The sequence below is a fragment of the Ambystoma mexicanum genome, chromosome 5q (genome assembly GCF_040938575.1).
Source record: "Ambystoma mexicanum isolate Mex_15411 chromosome 5q, UKY_AmexF1_1, whole genome shotgun sequence".
Lineage (NCBI taxonomy): Eukaryota > Metazoa > Chordata > Amphibia > Caudata > Ambystomatidae > Ambystoma > Ambystoma mexicanum.
The window spans coordinates 982,149,207-982,168,154 of record NC_090933.1 but is presented as its reverse complement, the minus strand read 5'-3'; the positions used below and the strand labels follow the sequence as shown (position 1 = coordinate 982,168,154).

The 18,948-nt window shown below is 45.2% G+C and overlaps 1 protein-coding gene across 1 annotated transcript in view; it reads right to left on the bottom strand.

The window, feature by feature from the left end:
• The window catches only part of EMC2 (ER membrane protein complex subunit 2), a 376,010-nt gene that overhangs the window by 280,756 nt on the left and 76,306 nt on the right, over positions 1-18,948 (bottom strand). Inside the window, exon 3 of the mRNA XM_069621506.1 lies at positions 10,671-10,735. Within this exon, the coding sequence (XP_069477607.1) occupies positions 10,671-10,735 (65 nt within the window). The remainder of the gene's footprint in view (positions 1-10,670; positions 10,736-18,948) is intronic.

Genomic DNA, 18,948 nt, shown 5'->3' with positions numbered 1-18,948 from the left:
GACCTGCGAGCCAGTTCATGGAATGCCTTGGCCGAAGATGGTGTGTCAGGGTCCCCCTCCTCCTCATCCAGGGTGTCCTGCTGCTCTGTAGCAGGTGGAAGAGTACTGACTGCTGAAGGCTGAGGTGTGCTTAGCGGAGCCGGAGGCTGGTGTGGAACCGCCTGGGCTGCAGGAGGCAGGAGTGCCATAACCGTGGGGCTCGGCGTGGGCAGCTGGGGCTGCGCGGGGGCCTGAGGCGCTGGAGCCCTAGAAGGAATTACTGCGGGCGCTAGCTGTGGGAGTGGAGGCAGCATGTCCCTGAGCACATCCTGACGGATGGTTCCCATCTGTGGGGATCTCAAACGTGAGGAAAATTTCAAAACACCGGTCCTCACAGGCAGGTGGGGGGGGGGGGAAAGAGTAGGAGCAGAGCCTTGATGTTGCTGAGGCCTGTGCGTACTCTGCCTTACTGGCTGCTGGGTGTATCTGCCCTGCAACGCTGTAGGATATACTATAGGCCACGTACCTGCCGAAGACTAGTCCCAATTGGAAATTCGTTCTCCCACCTGCTCCTCCTGGACTCTTGGCAGTGGCGCTTGAGGCCTACCCTGCACCTCAGGATGCAGCCTGGTAGGTGTGTGCCCTCGTCTGTGTCACCGGTAGTGCTGTAGGTGTACAGGTGCCCCCTCAGACATTGGTCCGGTAGTAGGGCAAAGCCCCCTGGGTTGTTTCAGCCGGTAAAAGAACCTTACGGTCCCTAGCGGCATCACTGGCAGGATCTAGAGACCCCTTGACCTGGCAGCCGGTAGCTGAAACAGCCTCTGTATCTGTGCTGGTGTTAGAACCTGAATGGTCCCTCCAGCTCGGCTGTTTCCTGGGGAAGGAGCCGCCCATGCATGGTGCGGATGAAAAAGGTGGCCCTACCTTGGGCCTTGACTTGTGCTTGAGGAAGTTCTTCCAAGTCTTCTGGCCGATCGTTTGAGAGCTCCCTCCACCGAGCTAACCTGTTCTTCAGCGTGCGCTGTGTAAGCGTCACACACGGTATAACCCTCCCAGCCGTGATAGGGGACTAGGCAGCGGAGGTAAAGAGCATGAGGGTCGGACGTAGAAGAGCCCCTCGTAGGCTGGACACCTGCTGAAGTCCGCTGACATCGACATGTGCCGGGGAGGAGCGTGGCGCCAGAGGACAGAGTACCCGATTAAAGACCAAAAGACAAAAGACAGTATCTGGGGAAGAGCGTGTGCAATTACAAGGCCGAAGCAAAACCCAGGAGCACTGGTGAAAGCGGCCTGCTCCCATCGATGTGGAAAAGAGGACTGGAAAGTGGCATCAGTGGGTGTAGTCAGGGGAGCGCATGCTCCCAGGGCCACACACCTCTAAATTTAAAGGGGAAGAAGATTTTTTCTGGTGGAAAAGGTTCTGTCTCCTGTCCCTAGCGAGGGACGCCCATGAAGTAGGGAGGAAAAGGGGACAGGATGTAGGAGTATAATATTTCATATTATCATCACACTGGGAGGATTCCCAAGAGCTAGCATAAGGCAATATTAGTCCTGGTCTTTAAAAAGGGAATTAGAACTTAGCCCGGCTCTTGACCTTCACTGACATCACGTCGAAAATCTTTGCAACCTGCATACTAGCAAAATTGCATTCTCGGGTTAGTAGTAATAATATTTAATATTCTCAAAACCCAACAGAAAGGAATCAGTAAGTGTCTCAGTACTGTCCACAATATCTGGATCCTTATGTACTTGATTAGGAGGACTTTGCTGACAAGTATCCTAAGCTGTATATTTATTTTGTGTACTACTTCAAAGCCTTTGTTTCAGTGACACGAAACAAATTATGAGATAGATTAGAACACTGGGGTATAGACTGTGTATTGCTGCATTTTTATAAAACTTCATTATTCCAATACCTCTGTTCTGATAAGACTTCTTCATGAAGGGCTCCTGTCTGCGGAAATTCCAACTAACCATGGGGTTAAACAAGGCTGCGTAATTTCTCCTCTTCTGTACAACCTCTATGTAGCAGATCTATGTGCGATGATAGAGAAAACTAACAAATTACCCCCCTTCTCCCTGGATTGGTACCATTACCCTTTCGTAGATGTCCTAAGCAGATGCTACAGTGCTGTGGGACTCCCAACGTAGCCTAGATTCTTTACGAATATACTCCAAGGAGAATGGCTTGGTTATGAATATCGACAAAACCAAAATGACGATTGGCGACACGGAACATGGCACACCTAGCTAGGTTTGCAAGTTAAATTATATAAACGTGGAGGTTAATAAAAACATGTATTTTAGGTGTAATGATCTGTCCTAACCTGGGGTATGAAACATTATAGTCACTCTATACAACCTAGGGCGTTTGGGACATGTCTCCCGATCAGATACTTTATTACTGCCAATGCAGGATATTTGGTAGAGGGCTTTCTTAAACTATGTAGCTTGAGTATTGTACCCTCGATACTATATGGTCTGAGTGTATTTGTGTGAAAGGGAATCTTTTCGATTAAAACACTACAGGCAAAACTATGGTGCAAAACATTAGGGCTGCCCAACTGTGTTTTCCGGGAGAAGCCCTGTGCTGTGAACTAGGACCGACTTCGATACTGACCCAATGGAAGATCTCTAGGAGTTCTCTCCATATGAAAATAGGGGTCTTTAAGAGGAAGCAGCAGTATGCAGCAGGATACGCTGTTCGAGAGAGTCCTTGGTGCCAGTGACCGTACTGTTTGTGTTGTATGCCTGCAACACTTGGAAAGTTTACCGAGCCTTTAACTCATGCCGGGGACGCAATGTTGAGAGCAGGAGCTCCACCCCCCACTGCTCCCATAAGACCCTGTGGGACCGCGAAGTGGCCATAAAGTGGTCTCTAAGGGGAAGCAGCAGTCTGCAGTCCACAGACGCCAGCGGTTGCCAGGAGCCACTTCTATTGCCCAATAACTTTAAAGAAGTTGTTTCACGCAAGTAGAAACAGCCAAATTACTGCTTTCAATCTTTTTTTCCCAAAATACCCAATAGAAACTGGGGAGTGCGAGAACTGCGGGGCGAGTGCCTTTGACCCGGTCTTCACCAGTGACGAACAGTATTTAGTACTACTTGGGGCATCGACTGTTGGCAAAATTAACTTAAGTACAGGTTAAGAGCTGGTCTTGCCTGTGTACACGGCTACCCGATTTGAGACTTTGGAGAACGACCCTCATGTGTTGGGTATTTCATCTACTTGCCAATCGGATGTATTGCTTTCCCCCGAGATTCAGACGTGCAAAGCTCCTAATTGCTCAAGGGGTGGGTGTCCCCTAGAGTTACTACTAGTTACTACTTCATCTGTGAATATGTTGGCCCCAGAGACTTCTCGTGGTGATTAAGCAACCAATTGAAGGAAGTGCAGAGCAGGGAAAGGGATGTGAACCAGACCCCATGCCACTCGTGTGATCACTTTCAGAAGGGGTAGCGACTCAGTTCTCGCCTTCAGAAACTGTGGTGGCCATGGGGAACAAGGGCGAGACTGAAGGGAGTTCGGCCCCTCCCCTGTAGGTGTTCACTTTTGGTGACCTAAAAAATCCTAAGAACAGTTCCAAAAAACAACTACGTCAGCCTTTGCTTAAACAGTGTGGCAACCCAGTGCCCTCTCGTCTGGTCCCCTGTCAAAACACAGGTTTTACTATAGAAAACCAGAAATGTCGGGGGTTGGCTGTCTAAATAAAGTAAACAATTTAGTATCTACATCTGATCTAAAAGCTTTGGCCTCCACTCCCGACCATCCTAATGGGCAGCAAACGTCGGGAGATTCTCTTCCGGCTGAGGCCGTGGATGTAGAGTCAACAGCCAGGTTTCGACCGCGGTACATCCTGCCTGGGCCCTACCGTCTGGCCCATTGTTCCTGATAGGACTGACTCGCCTTTGGGAAGTACGGGACCGCAGGAGGTCTCCCACCGCGAGTGTGATAACCCATTGCAGGCTCTTGAGGAATGGGAAGTCACATTGAACTCTTGCAAAAAATAATGCGTTTAGTACAATCAGAAAGAACACCACCTGACCCCTGGAGAGGCAAGCGGGCTAAAACAGGATGGGATAAAACCTCGAACAGCCCTGCGCACCCCAAACTGGTGGTTGTAAGAGGCCAGGGGGGGAAGGCCTTGGCCGAGACCCGGTCTTTTACTGATACTATCCTGTCTGATGAGGACCTACTGATGGACATGGAGGCAGCTCAGGTCCAAGATCAGCCTTCCAACAAGTCGCCTAACACTGGAATTGATGCAAGTACCGTTGCTGCTCTTACAATCACGATGATTCCCTTCACGAAATGATATGAAGCTCTTAGCGTCACTTTAAAGGATCAGACAACTGTTTTAGCAATGATGCATTTGAAGACGATATTCGTGGAAGGATTCAGAATGGCCTTGCAGTGTAATCTGGACAAAAACACTGCATAGATTACCTATATTCTGCATTCCATCATAGACCTTATTATTAATGATAGAACGAAAAGGAGACTGGACCGAGTAAATTACACGCCTGAGATGATCACAACCGGAGAGGAAACAAGCACCAAAGCTCACTTCGAGGGGCGGGAAGAACAGGTCAAGGAAACCAAGTCAGGTGGTCCAAAGCCGTCTCACTACTGACGCCCAAATAGATGAGTCAGATGTTATGGTTGAAGAGCCACTCTGTGAGGGCAGTAGAGCTGCCCGCAAGCTCCCACTAGGGATGCTCAAATCGATTCGACCAATGGAATTGGGTTGGCTCACGACCCTAGTCCTCGAAAGGGGCCGGTTTTGACCAAGACCCCAGTGCGGAAAAAGTTCCAGATCTTTTCCAAGCTATCAGATGGGAAGCTGGACCCCCTAGCTCTTAGCCTTTCCCCACAAACTCAAAGAAAGGCATTAAAGCTAAAGAGGTCTGTTAGTAAAAAGCAAGGAACAAAAGTGGGAAAGATTACGACGAAGCCACCTATCCTTGGTGAACCTTTGGGGCTTGGGAAAACCTCACCATAGAAATCTAACTCCTCCGGATCTTAATGTAAAGCCCTTAGGGGGCAACCATCTTACAAAAGATAGTCTTCCAGAGGTAGATCCAACGGCCCAGCCCCTTCAAGATCTATTGAAGGATAAATGATTGACCAAGGATCTGCAAGATGATGGCGAGAGTGTGGATCTAATTAATCTTTCTACATACTCGTTTTCAGAGGAGGCCCACAGGGTAGTGACTGATTCACTGCTTTTGACAGCACAGTCTATCAAAACTTTTGATGATAACTTGTCTGACAATTTTTCTGGCGGTGAGCCTATGGCTAGTGATGAAGATGTGGAAGACCAGTCTGAGGGAGTTGAAGAACTCAATCATACAAAGACTGCTCGACTACAGACACGGCCAACCGTGGAAAGAGAGGGGTGACTCTAGAAGTGGAGACTTGTGGCCCCTTCCGTCCGGCCATGAAACAATATATACAATCTCGTGACCCCATTAGACTGCCCACAAACTTTAAAACACTAGAGGAAAGAATGATGGCTGTGGTTAACAAACAGCCACCCGGTAAGGGCATGAAGACAATCTTCTTATCAAATACACGCCAGAAAAAGGAAACATGGTCCTAAACCGAGCTCACTGGAGAAGACAAAAGTGAGGAGACACAGGTTTCTCTTGCAGAAAGAGTTATACATTAATGATGACCTTATTTTAAAATTGGACTAATGTCCTGAGACTGCTTCATTGTATCCCCTCGCTCAAGACAATACAGACTGGGGATTTGTTTCTGATTGAGTTTCCAGGGGGAGAAGGTTTGGACAAAGCTGTCATCTACCTGTCATCTAATAAAGTAAAAAACCTCCTCTTGAAGGAAGCAACGAAACTCCTTCCAATGGGCTTTGCTCTCTCACTGCATGAACCAAGAGAAATTACTCTGGATCATGTAACACCTGTGAAAAGACCTAGGCCGACTATTAAGAAAGTGGCCATCCTGACACAATGGAGGATGCCCAGAAAGGAGACTCAGAACAATTGAAGAACAGTCTGTCAAAAATTATTCATCAGCATCCAGGAGAAATCTTGGGTTAAACATCACAGTGGACGGTGGATGGATACAATTCATCAGGAGGGCACAGAAGTGCCATGGACTTAAAAGCCCAGATCAAGGAGAAGACTGGAGCTGGCTTGTAGGGGCTCTGGCAAACAAAACTTCCAGGTCATAATGTCCAAAGAAGGTTGTGGCATCTGAAAATCCTGAGCTGGTATTCGGATGATGGAACACTAGAGGATTTTTGCATCTGTTTGGAAAGAGCGATATGGATTTTGTTCAATATGATTTGGTTTTTCTTCAGGAGACATGGCTGCATGAGCCTCCAGTGTTGGAGTGATTTACAGTTTACTTGAATCCGGCAACCAACGGTCCCAAGGGCCGGTCAATGGCCAGACTCCTCACTGCAATTAAACATATGGGGGGACTAAATCAGGGTTTGACCCTATAACTAGACAATTTACATGCTGAACCACCAAGAATCATTATGATGCTGAATCTCTATTGGAATTTCGCAGCACCTTTGGCACTTTCATTTGAGAACCAAGTCTTGGTTTTGATCGATGATGCATTAGGCAGATGGCCCAACCCAGATTTTATTGTGTGTGGTGACCTCAACATCCAGTGTTTTAAAGTCTCGGGAGATTTAATTAATGACCTCACGTTGTCTGCTACACATAGCGGTTGTGAGGTGGAGAGAAGAGGTGGCCGCCCGAAATAGAAGACTGGTTATCCTTGCAGCATACTTATAGCATTACACTGTGGCTAACTATTGTGAGAAACCTGAAGGTGTCTCACCCGGTAGTCCCCGGGGATCTGTTATCCGGGTGGCCAGGACACAGCCATCTCCTTTGGATCCAGTTCCTGGGGGTTGACTAGTGCGGATGGATCACCTGGATGAGGGGTCTTCAGGGAGTGGAAGTAGGACACTGACTGAGACACATTATTCCCTACCTTGTAACACCTTTTCCCCATCCTACCTGGTAGGATACCTAGGACTCACACCCTGCCCCCCCTTGCCGACACAAACACACTCACAGTGAGCGACAACGGACTAACACCAGCGCCGTATACCCACCATGTCCCAACACCATGGTCAGGCAAGGTCAGGCAATAAAGGATCATTACACACACCTGACTTCAACCACACTTCCCCACACGGATAAAAGGCAGAGCAGGTGGGCACACTCAGAGCGAGGCAAAACACACGAGGCAACAGCAGTTCCAAGGTGGCAGTTTAATACAAGGAGAAAGAGGGAGAGATGAGATAGGGTTGCAAGGAGGGAAGCACCCTTGACCTGCAAAGACCATGACTTTTGTGAGCCTTGTAAAGTAAGAAACCAAAGACCAGGAACTAAGGCTGATCAAACCTGCACAGTGTGACGCAGGTACCCAGAGCTCTCAGGGGTCGATAACCAAGGCGGGGAGAAGCGATTGCCACTGTGGTACTGTACTTGGCTTCTACAACAAAACAGAGCCAGAAAAGACAACAGCCATTGAGTCAGAAAGACTGATACCAAACCAGCTTGTGTTTTGAACCAAGGGTGCAATCAGCAACATTGTATAAAGACAACAGTGTGTTAGGGGTTTAGGATGAGCAACACAAATATAATTGGAAGCCAAAGGAAGTAGTTGAACTTTATAATTGAACTTTTGGAGGCTAAGAAAAGATAACATACACATAGTGGTCCTGCACCACGTGGGTGTTCATTCGAAAGTTTCTGTTAGGTATCCAACTGATGCAGAGTGTGAGAGAAAGAAATATTGAGATCTAAGTGGTCATGAAACAGGTCAAGCTAAAACCTGTGCACATTCGAAAGGCTTGGATAATTTAATGTACATCACAATTGGTCTGAGCCCAGCTGAGGGGGACTAATTCAACGAAATAAAGGATTCTGAGCCTGGTAGAGAGGGATCCAGGGTGAACAATGAGTCACCAGAAAAAGAATGCTCTGAACCATGTTTTGAAAAGGATCTGAGCCCTGAAGAGGGGTATCGAACATTGAACGTTTGTTAAGAAAAGGATCTGAGCCCAACTGAGGGTGATCCAAGCTGAACACCCAAGTTGAATACTGGTGGAAAGGAAAATAACGTTTGAGTGTTTTTGGTACAGCAGGCCCTCTGCGTCAAGAGACTTGCAAGAAGTAGAGAGACTTGGACACAGAAGGTCGTGAACTGGGAAAATGGAACTCTATCCTTGTGCCACAGAAGCCCGAATGTGTGCTTTACTCTAGTGACCCGCCTTGCCCCGTGCTGAAAACGTGGGGATGAGAGGCCACCGGCCCAAGCATCCAGACATATTATTTTGTGAACACTTTTCTTTTTCATGAACATTACCCCACATTATTTGTAAATTAGTAGTAAGGATTGGCAATAGTTTTTTTTTTAGTATAGACCGTTTTAGTTTGACAAGACTCCACTAGGACTGAATAATTATTATTTGATGGTCGTAGTTTGCACCCATCTGTAGATTTAGGTTTAGATAGGCGTTCATCACACCCTTGTGCAAGTTCAATAAACTTCAATAAACACCCTTGAACGGCAGTCATTTGTGTGTCTTACTGTTGATACCATGCCTTCCTTACACTATGCATAGTCATGTTTATTAAATCGGATTTCTCCATTAACATTAAAAAACAATACAAACAACTCGAGAAAACACCAAATAAAATCATAACGATTCAATAAAACCGATAAAATCTCCAATAAAATCTGTCAAAGATTAGCCCCAATTCTAAAAAGCAACCCGCCCACCCCACATAATATCATACAGTATGTCACACAACCTTTATCTAGAAACTAATTCTTGGTGACCCTATAAAAGCCATCTAAACATGCATGATTCTAGCACAGAGCATCATAGTACACTTGACATAATCACACAAATCATGAATAAAATCAGCCTCATTACAATTCATGATAAACCACAAAGCCTCCCCACAGTGCCAAATTTTGATTATAAAATACGGTTTAAACAACTTAGTCCATGAAACACCTACAGATCAATAGGAAATGCCATAAATCCTCCCGGATGGCCATGTTACAGAAACAAATATTTGTCGATGCCCTCATCCCCATTTAATATGAGCATTGTGGGGCAATATATTCAAGCGTATCATTAAGACTGTCCTTTGTATTTCCGGTGATGAGAATGTACATACTTCCCCTCCTCTCAGGTTGTTACATCTCAGTGTGGAGAACAATCTCAATGAATTCAGAGTCGATACCATTTTCCAGTTCTCGTCTCGGTCAACACGGAGGGCTGTGTGTTTCGGTTTAGCTTTCTGGGCACTAAAATTCAATTGCGACAGCATATCAGCCAGTCCCCACCTCTGAAACAACTTACAACCTTCCAAATATCACCTATACACCCTTACAGACGCGGACCCTTGCAAATTCGCCAAGTGTGCAGCCAAAATTAGGGTTCACAACTTCCTCCATAAAGGTTTTCAGAAAAAAGGTACAAAACTTTAGCCTTGCCTGGCTTACCAATGTTGGCATTCCTAACTACATGAGGCGCAGTGCTCCAGATAAGATTTTTAATTGCAAGTATTTAACCCGCTACTTTTTTAAGTGGTGGGAAAAATCACATTTTGTGATCCAAAACAAGCAATTTCCATTTCAATGAGGGTATTTTATGTTTGATAAAAACATTTGTTAACATTGGAACACGATTCCATCCTTCTCTGCACCCAGCAATTCATACAAATAAAATGAGCATTTTTACCATAATATTCCTCTTCAAGTAATAAAAGTACAGCTACTTTCTGTAACGCTCCTCTGCTAGTACCAGTGATCCTGAAATTTCATTAGAGCTATGGAGTCAAGTGTCTGGAAAAAAAGGGTCCAGGCATGTGTCAGTTGTTTCTTTTTATTTGTATGGAGAAGCACCCCCACACCCACTACTTCTCTGTTGGGAGTATGTGCCTCTTTCTCAGGAGTAAAGTGTCTGGTAAGCAGTTTATATGTACCGCTGTCAGGAGCCATTTAAAATCATGGACAATAAGTTAACTATCAAACATTGATGAAGGTGCTCCAAGCAAAACCTAAGTAGAAGAGGGCAATTTTGGCTACACTAATTGTCGCTTATACAGGGTTTTTGATTTATAAATCCCATATATAGACATTAGCTTAAAAACTAAAAAGAAAGGACATGAAAAGTGACACTTTCTAAAACCTCACAAAACTCAAAGTGGGCTGTACAAAACTCAAAATGTCATATTCCATAAGAAAGAAGGCAGCGATCAGTGATCCTGTTGCATGAGTAAAGAATGAGGTGGATCCACGTGCAACTGTGTTGGTGTGTTTCTTTGTATGCTAGCTCTTAAAGCGAGCTTGCTCACAGCTTGTGAAAGAGTTGAACTTTTTTTAAATTGTATTTTGTGTTTATTTCTTCTTACTCCCAGGAATTAACACAGTCCTTAAGAGTAGTTTAATATCTAGCTTTAAGAGATACTCGCCTGTCGATTTGGACGTCACGATGGAGAACAATCAGTTTCCACACTTTTTATCATTAGGAAGATAACTACAGAGACATATTTGATGGCAGAACCAGTGAAGAATGCAGCTGCTTAAGAGTATTACAATAGAAAGGCCTTCTAACAAAACGCATTCGACACTTTCACAAAATGGCAAAGCATTATTTTTAAGAATGAGATTTGTTACCCACCATTGCCAAATCATCCCGACTGCAGTCCAGAGCAGCAGTCATCACCTGCTCATAAATTATCCAAACTAGACAAAAAGAAACAAGCAGCAGGTTACATAAAACCTACTATATATTAAAGCTCAAAAGCAATAGAAACATTGTGATCTGCAAGAAATGGCTTGAAGAGACGAAACGAGCAACAGTTATACTGAAATAGCATTCAAACTAAATTCAAACTGGTATGAGCTATGCAGCTCACCAATCCTTCAATTTGCAATTTGTCATGGTTTAATACAAAGAATGACACTTTTAGTGTGTGCAGGGCATATTATTTTTTAACATTATTTTATTGTTTCCAAAACAAACCAACAAGAAAACAATAGTCCAGCAATCCACCTCCACCCATGTTCAGTCCAGCACGTATTCCCCCTTGTACATACAAATTAAACTCCTTTGCATCATTCAGTATTATCCAATCTCCCCATCTGCAGTAGAATAAACTCCAATAATTGCATGATATGTTGATATGATATGGCATTTGTAACGCGCCTATACACAAGTGTTTCAAGGCGCGACGAGGCAGGGACGGGGGGAACAAGGGGAAGACAGACAACAATCCTAATTGGCCAGGTGTCATTCAGATCGCGCAAGTGCAGGGGTAGGGGGAAGGGAGAAAGTGCAGTACAAGGTAAGAAGAATAAAAATAAAATAAATAAATAAAGAGGGCCAGCTGGTGGCAAGTGCAAGGTAAGTGCAGACAAGTACTGGGAAGGGGGGCTGTAGGGATACAGAGACAGTCCCGCAGTGCAGAGGTTGCCAGGGAGGCAGTGCAAGTGGAGAGTGGCTGGGCCCAGGACCGGGGTCGGTGAGAGTGGCCCAGTTGCAGATTCAGTGCGGTTTCAGCGAAGAATTAGCAGGGGAGAGGTAGAGAGAAAGCAGAAGCAAAGAGGAAGGTTTTGAGGTGCTTCCGGAACCGGAGATGGTTCTCCTCAAGTTTCAGGGAGGCAGGAAGGCTGTTCCAGAGGGAGGCCCCTGCCGCGGAGAGAGATCTACCCCCACCTCGTAGCTTCGAGAAGCGGCTGACCCTGAGGGAGTTGGAGACAGATGAGCGAAGGGCTCGGGAAGGAAAATATTTAGGAAGAGAGAGATACATGTCGAACATAAACATTACCAAGTATGTCCTTTCAACGACCTCTCCAGCTCTCCATGCAAGCCTGTACCTTAGGTTATACCATCTTCCAATCCTGAAACAGTCTCTTGCGTCAGTGAAACGAAATATTGTTTATAGGGATCCCAAACATCTATGGGTGCACCACGGTCCGATATTCCATATCCATTTCATTGAAAAAGTGATTGTCTCCTTTCCACTGTTCTATTGTAAGTGTTTTTTTCCTGCCCCATACCATTGCTACGCTCCTCTTTGCTAACAGCTGCAACAGTCCCGCCAATCTCCTTACATAAGCGATTTGTCCGGCGTATCCCAGCAGAGCCACCACCAGTGCGGGATCTATCCATTCCCGATAATTACATTAATAGCTATTTTCGTAGTCTGTGTGCAGCAGTATCGCCACACTTCCCTTCAGTGATGGTGTAACCTATGGTTGTCTCACATTTTCATCAGGATGTCTCTGCCCACTTCACCCTAGTGTTCACTAGTTTGCCATAGAAACTGGACACAAGTCTGCCTCTACCAACTATATTCATCACCTCGTCTAAAATAGTAGTCACCTCTGGTGATTTCGGAAATGTCAGAAATATTTCCTTCACAGAGTCCCTCAATCAAAAATACAAGACTAAATCCAAGGATGTGACATTTCCCATCTCTATAAATGCTTTCATGAGAGTAACTTCCCACTGGGAAGCAAATCTTAAAATTGGGAGATGTCCAGCTTTGCGATGCACTGTATGAAACGAAGTTCACTAGTCAACGGTTATTTCAGAATATGGGTAACTGGCAATTCAGGAGAAGAGAGGACATCCCCTGGACCCTTTCCATCGATGTGTACCCAGGTCCTACATGTCAACTCCACCATATTTTTCAGCTTTAACGCGTTACCGGGAGCTGCAAGTATAACTGCCCTTAATAAAGATGGAGCCGCAAAGGCTCTGTCTGTCTTCTGGCTGTACCTGTAGTAAACCAATATGCCAGAAAAGCTGCCTGAGCTGCTTCATAGTATGCCTCAGAATCAGGCAGCACCAACCCCATCTATCTAGTGGTGCAACAAATTTCCCCCACTTCATGTGTGGTTGTTTACCTGCCCAAATAAACAGAGAGACAACTATTTGCACTTCTATAAAATAGGATTCAGTTAACACCAGCAGTACATTCAAAAATACATACAAGACCTGAGGTAGCAAGACCATTTTAACCATTGAAATCCTTCCATAAATGATGAGGGGCAGTCCCATCCACTTCCCAAGTACCACCCTGGCCTGCTCCAATACCTTCCCATAGTTGCGCAGATATAAAATCTCTAGGGGGCGTGCCATGTCTATTCCCAGGTATCGGGTAAAATCCATGTGACACTGAAAATCTAATCCATCATTGTACTGCCCAGAGTGGTATCTGAGCGGAAAGAGTACAGATTTTGTAGTATTCATTTTCAATCCTGACAATTCCCCAAATTCGAATACATCAGTCATGAGCAGCAACAAATTAGACTTTGGATCCTTAACATATATCACCATGTCATCCACATATAAGAGCGCCACCAACTTATGACTTTACAGTTGTATCCCTCTATTTAGATGTTTATCTCGGATCAATTCAGTCAATGGCTCAATTGCCAAGGCAAACAACAAAGGTGAAAGAGGACGCCCCTGTCTTGTGCCTCTGCTCAAAGAAACCGACGGACTGAGCCGATATATATATATATATATATATATACACACATACATGATACATTACTCACCGTAATCTTATTTCTGATGCTTGTATCTGCCTAGATTCACATGCTGTGCATAGGCCGACATCTAGTGGAAGCTGCAGAGTATTACAGTTGTTGTTGTTTTCGAAAATTGAAATGGGATGTCGACAGGGCGTGCCAGTAATACTATTCCTAGTGTGACATCCACTGTACCCATGGTCCTTCATGCGTCGAGGTCCCTCAGATTGTTTTGTTTCTGACATGAGGTGAGCACAGGTGTATCCAAGCAGATATGTATCAGACAAGCTCATAAGCATCCATGCACCTTCTCTCCATGGGGAGGAAGGGTGGGCACATGTGAATCTAAGCAGATACAAACATCAGAAATACGATTACGGTTAGTAATGTTTCCCTTCTGAGGCTTGTGGAATCTGCTAAGATCACATGCTGTGCATAGATTAGCAAGCAGTGTTAGGAGAAGGTGGTGGGTTGTGAGAAGGTTAATGGGCGAACAAATGTCTTAGAACCGCTTGTCCCACCTGTGTATCTGTCTTGGAATGTGTGTCAATGCAGTAGCGTTGAGTGAAGGTGTGTACTGAGCTCCTTGTAGCTGCTTTGCAGATGCTGTCTAAGGGGACATTTGCAATAAATGCCAGAGTAGCTCCTGTGCTCCTTTTGGAGGGAGCTCTTGGCATGAAAGGCAGTGTTTTGTCCGGCAGGGAATAGCACAGTTGTATGCATCTGACTATCTTCTGGAGATGGCATTCTTGGAAAAAACAGTTGGTCTGTTTTCCTTAGCGGTCTGGTCTTGTTTACATGGTAAAGAACTGCCCTCCTTACAGCTTGTGTGTGGAGTTTTACCTCAGCTGAGCTTTTAGGGTTCTGCAAGAAAGCTGGAAGCCCGATGGACTGGTTCACATGAAATTTAGAGATTGATTTAGGAGAGAACCTAGGACTAGTATGTAAAACCAGTTTGTCCTTGTGATTGACAAAGAAAGGATCCTGCACTGACAACGCTTGCTATTTACTAACTCTTGTTAAGGAAGAAATAGCAACTAAGAAGGCAGTCTTGTAAGTCAGGTGTTTAAGACTTTACTTGTGAATCGGCTCGAAAGGGGGTCCTATGAGCTTAGCGAGTATTACATTGAGATCCCATCCTGGCGGCAGATTTGAAATAGGAGGGTGGACTGTCTTTACTCCCTCCATGAATGCCTTGATGACCAGCACCTTCCACCACAAAACTTTATTGTGGGAGGTGGTGTAAGCGGACAAAGCCACCAGGTGGACCTTTAGGGAGTTGAATACTAACCCGAAGTCTAGCAAGTGGAGCACATAGTTTTGAATGCGGGATGGAGTACATTGTATGGGGTTTATTTGTTTAGACTGGCACCAAATTACAATTCTCCTCCACTTGTCGAAATAACAGTGCCTAGTGTTTGGCTTTCGTGCCTCCTTGAGGATATCCATGCACCTCTGCGGTAGGTTAAGATGTACGAACTCTATAACTTCAGGAGCCACGCTGCCAAGTTCATCAAGTAAGGTTGCGGGTGCACTGTGAGACCCCCGTGTTGAGTGAGTACGTTGGTCTGGCACAGGAGTTTGATGGGATCGCACATCGCCAGTTTGCGCAGATGTGGATACCATGGTTGTCTTGCCCACATAGGAGCAACTAGGATGAGCGTCATGTGTTCCTTGTTTATTTTGTTCAACACTTTGTTCAAACAGGCGTCGGTGGAAATTAAGCAAATTTCCCCAACCAGTTCATCCATAGGGTGTTCCCCCCTTGGAGCCTGGCTGGGGGAACCTGGACGCGAAGTCTGGGCATCGTTTGTTTTCGCTTGTAGCAAACAAGTCTTTGGTGGGGAAACACCATTGAGTAAAGAGGTGGTATACGACCTCTGTGTCTATTTGCCACTTGTGTTCCTCTGGTAGGGGATCTCTGCTCAACGATTCGGCTAGAGAGTTGAGTTCCACTGGAACGTGCTGTGATGACAGGAATATTTTCTGTTTGAGTGCCCATGTCCAGATTTGTTGTGCTAGCCTGGACAGATTTGGAGAACGTGTGCCCTCCCTGTTTATTGATGTAAAACACTGCTGTAGTGCTGTTGATGAGGACTTTCACGGACTGATTTGCTAGGTGTATCTCGAATGCCTGAAGGAACTTAAACACCGCCAGTAGTTCCTGCAGATTTAAGTGGTTCTGCGCCGTAGCAGGAGTCCACAGACCTTGTGCTGTGTGATGAAGGTGATAAACCCAAAACAAAAAACAGAACTATGTATCGCCACACAGTAGGCCCAAATGCACTCTCAGGGGGACAATTGTCCCAATGTAGTTTAGTTAATCACACAATTAATTACCTCACTGTTAGTGAGGACAATAAATCACTTCAATCACAGTGTGGTTTCAATTTAAATAGGATAAAGCTTCAATACACATTTGTCCATTACTGTTCAGTAACAATTAATTGTCACTGTCAACATTAAAGTGTTGATAAAGTTCATTATTGACCACACAATGTTTTAAATGTCCATACCCCCCACTTGGTCCATCCAATTGGACTCAGGGACAATAGGGTAATCATACATAACAGAGACAAGCGTCTTTGTTACCAACCACGTACAATGATACACCAAATGTCCTCATTTGGGATAAGATATAATCTACAACAATTTCTTCAATGTATGTGCAGACTCCAGTGTGTCTGGACATTCACACATGAATTTTCTATATTATATCATACAATCCTTGTAGCTCCAAAATAGCTCATTAACGGTGTTTCTGTCACCAACGCGTTTCGGATCGTAGATCCAGCCTCAGGGTGTGAGCTACCTGTTCCTGGTCATCATGAATTTCTTTGAAGTGGCTCTACAGGGTAATTCAGAATAAACACTCAGTCTCATACAAGTAGGGTCCAAATTATGAACTAAGTAAGAGGAAGGTGGCACTGACCTCTAATTCTTGACAAAGAACCAACTTCAAACCTCTAGGGGTAAAGAAATGTAGCCAGGCTGTGACTGCACTAGGGTACTTGCTAACATTTACTCAAAGCCAAGGGCAGAGAGGGACGCACCGAGTCTTCAGAGAGTCGAAAGGGGATGCTGGGGACAGTAGAATTGCGGTCCTATGATGCTCTATAACAAAAATAGAGAGGCAGCGAGGGTCAGGTGGTAGTTACTAAATGTAAATAGCTATCTCGGAGGTAAAATAGACTTTGTATCCCTGGCTACAGCTCCAACAGAGCAGGGACTAAAAGGTGTGTCCATGTTCTAAATGCATGCTGCCACACTTCTAATACCGTGACAGCTGCCATAGCTTCTCACTCTAAGAACCATCTCCAAAGTCATTCAGCCAATCAAGCCGGAATGCCTCAAAGTCTTGATGGAACGGTGTAGAAACAACACAAATTGTATAGGTTTCCCTGAGTGAGGATGGGTGATAATGTTCCCCAGGATAATGTTTCCACAGTGTTGGCAGTTATGACATGGTATTGTGCCTTTGTATTGAATCGAAACAGGATGTGGTAGCACTTCCACTTTCACTAGGCTCTTGCGCAATGATCTGCTGTTTCAATACGCAAAAGGTCGGGAGTTTTGGGAATAGTTGTTGCAATTGTGGGTCCATTCTCAACATCGGCCAGTTCTTTTGGATCACCTTCTTAATCCTCATACTCTGTACCGTGTGAGTTGTAACATACACTAAGGATTCACTGGGTTTTGGTACAAGAGGTGTCTCACGGTCAACATGTCTAACTTTCTCCACTACCTCCGAAATGAGGGTGGAACTGTAGCCTCAGGACGTGAACTTGGTCCGTAGCAAGGATGATTGACGTTCATATTCAGAATTGTCGGAAATGTTTCTTCTGTAGCGTAATAACGGACTGAGAGGGACACTATCAATAGTTCTTTGCGGGTGGAAACTGGTTGCCAGTAATAAACTATTCCGGTCAGTTTGTTTGGTATAAATTCTTGTTTCCAATGAATGTTCCCCTGCGCATATCTCCACATCCAAAAAATGGATGGCAGAACTGTTTGTTTCAGTCGTAAATTTAATCCTAGGGTGCATCCCTTTCTTCATTGTGAAGAAGTCCTGTAGCTCTTCTGGTGGAACTGTCCAGATCCCACAGATGTCATCTATGTATCTAACATAGATGGAGAGAGGTTTCATCCATCTCGGAGACAACATTATATTAGCTTTTAGGTATCCTTGTAATGCTCGCGCCCAGCTACCTGAGGGTTTTGGCTGTGCTCTATCAAATAAACAAACAAACGTATTCCAGATAATACATATAGGCATTTGCATAGCATGGTGCCATCGCGGCCCCCATGCTCCTGCCCGATATCTGTAAAAAATAGCGATCTTGGAACTTGAAGTTATTCATCAGCACTAGCTTCAAAAGAGTAAGGACAAAGTCTATCCCATTGGCAGTTCTCTGATCTTAGTTCGAGCCATTCAATTGCATTGATGCCGGTTTCATGCACGATGTTAGTGTATGGTGATGTTACGTCCATAGTAAAGAGTTGGTCCCTTTCTTTCACAAATCGCACACGGTTCAGCTTTTATAGGAAGTGCATCGTATCTCTGATGTACGTTGCAGTGTCTCAAATCAAGGGGTGTAAAATCTTATGATATTGAGCAAGGGGTTCGAGGAGGCTCCCCGTGAACGCAATAATCAAGCGTCCTGGTGGTTTCAATATCCTCTTGTGTATTTTAGGCAATATGTAAATCATATGCCGTCACTCGCCAGGTGATAAGACCCCCCCCACCCGACGAGTGACACGTCTGTCGTCACAATCGCCTGCACTTCTGGATCATGGAAGGGTTTTCCCTTCAGCAGATTCTCTCTTGTCCACCAGTGAAGGTTTTGTACTAGTGTTGGCGAAACGACCACTAGATTGTCTCACTGACTGCTCGTCTGATACCACTGTTTTTCCAACCACTCCTGCATGGGACACAGGCGCGCGTGTGCTACCAGGTAAATGCAAGATGCCATCATGCCTAGCAAACGCATAGCTTTGCGCACGCCTATGTGGCGGCAGCTTGATAATGAGGTATTTGCAGTAACATATTTTAGACTCTTTCCTCTGATGGAAAGACAAATCCCTCCTTTGAGTCTATTACAGCTCCTAAGAACTGTTTGGTTGTGCTCGGCACTAGACTTGACTTTTTCTCGTTTATGAAGAAGCCCAATTGAAACAGAAGGTTGATAGTTCTTTGAATGTTTTGCCTGCAAATATGGGGAGTCCTGCAATCAGCCAGTCGTCCAGGTAAGGGTACACTGGGATTGCCTCCCTGCGCAGGTGCGCTGCCACCACCGCCAGTACCTTTGTGAATACCCTTGATGCAGATGCTATTCCGAAGGGTAGCACTTTGAATTGGTAGTGCTGGTTTGCTATCTTGAACAGCAAGAATCTTATGTGTGCTGGGAAGATTC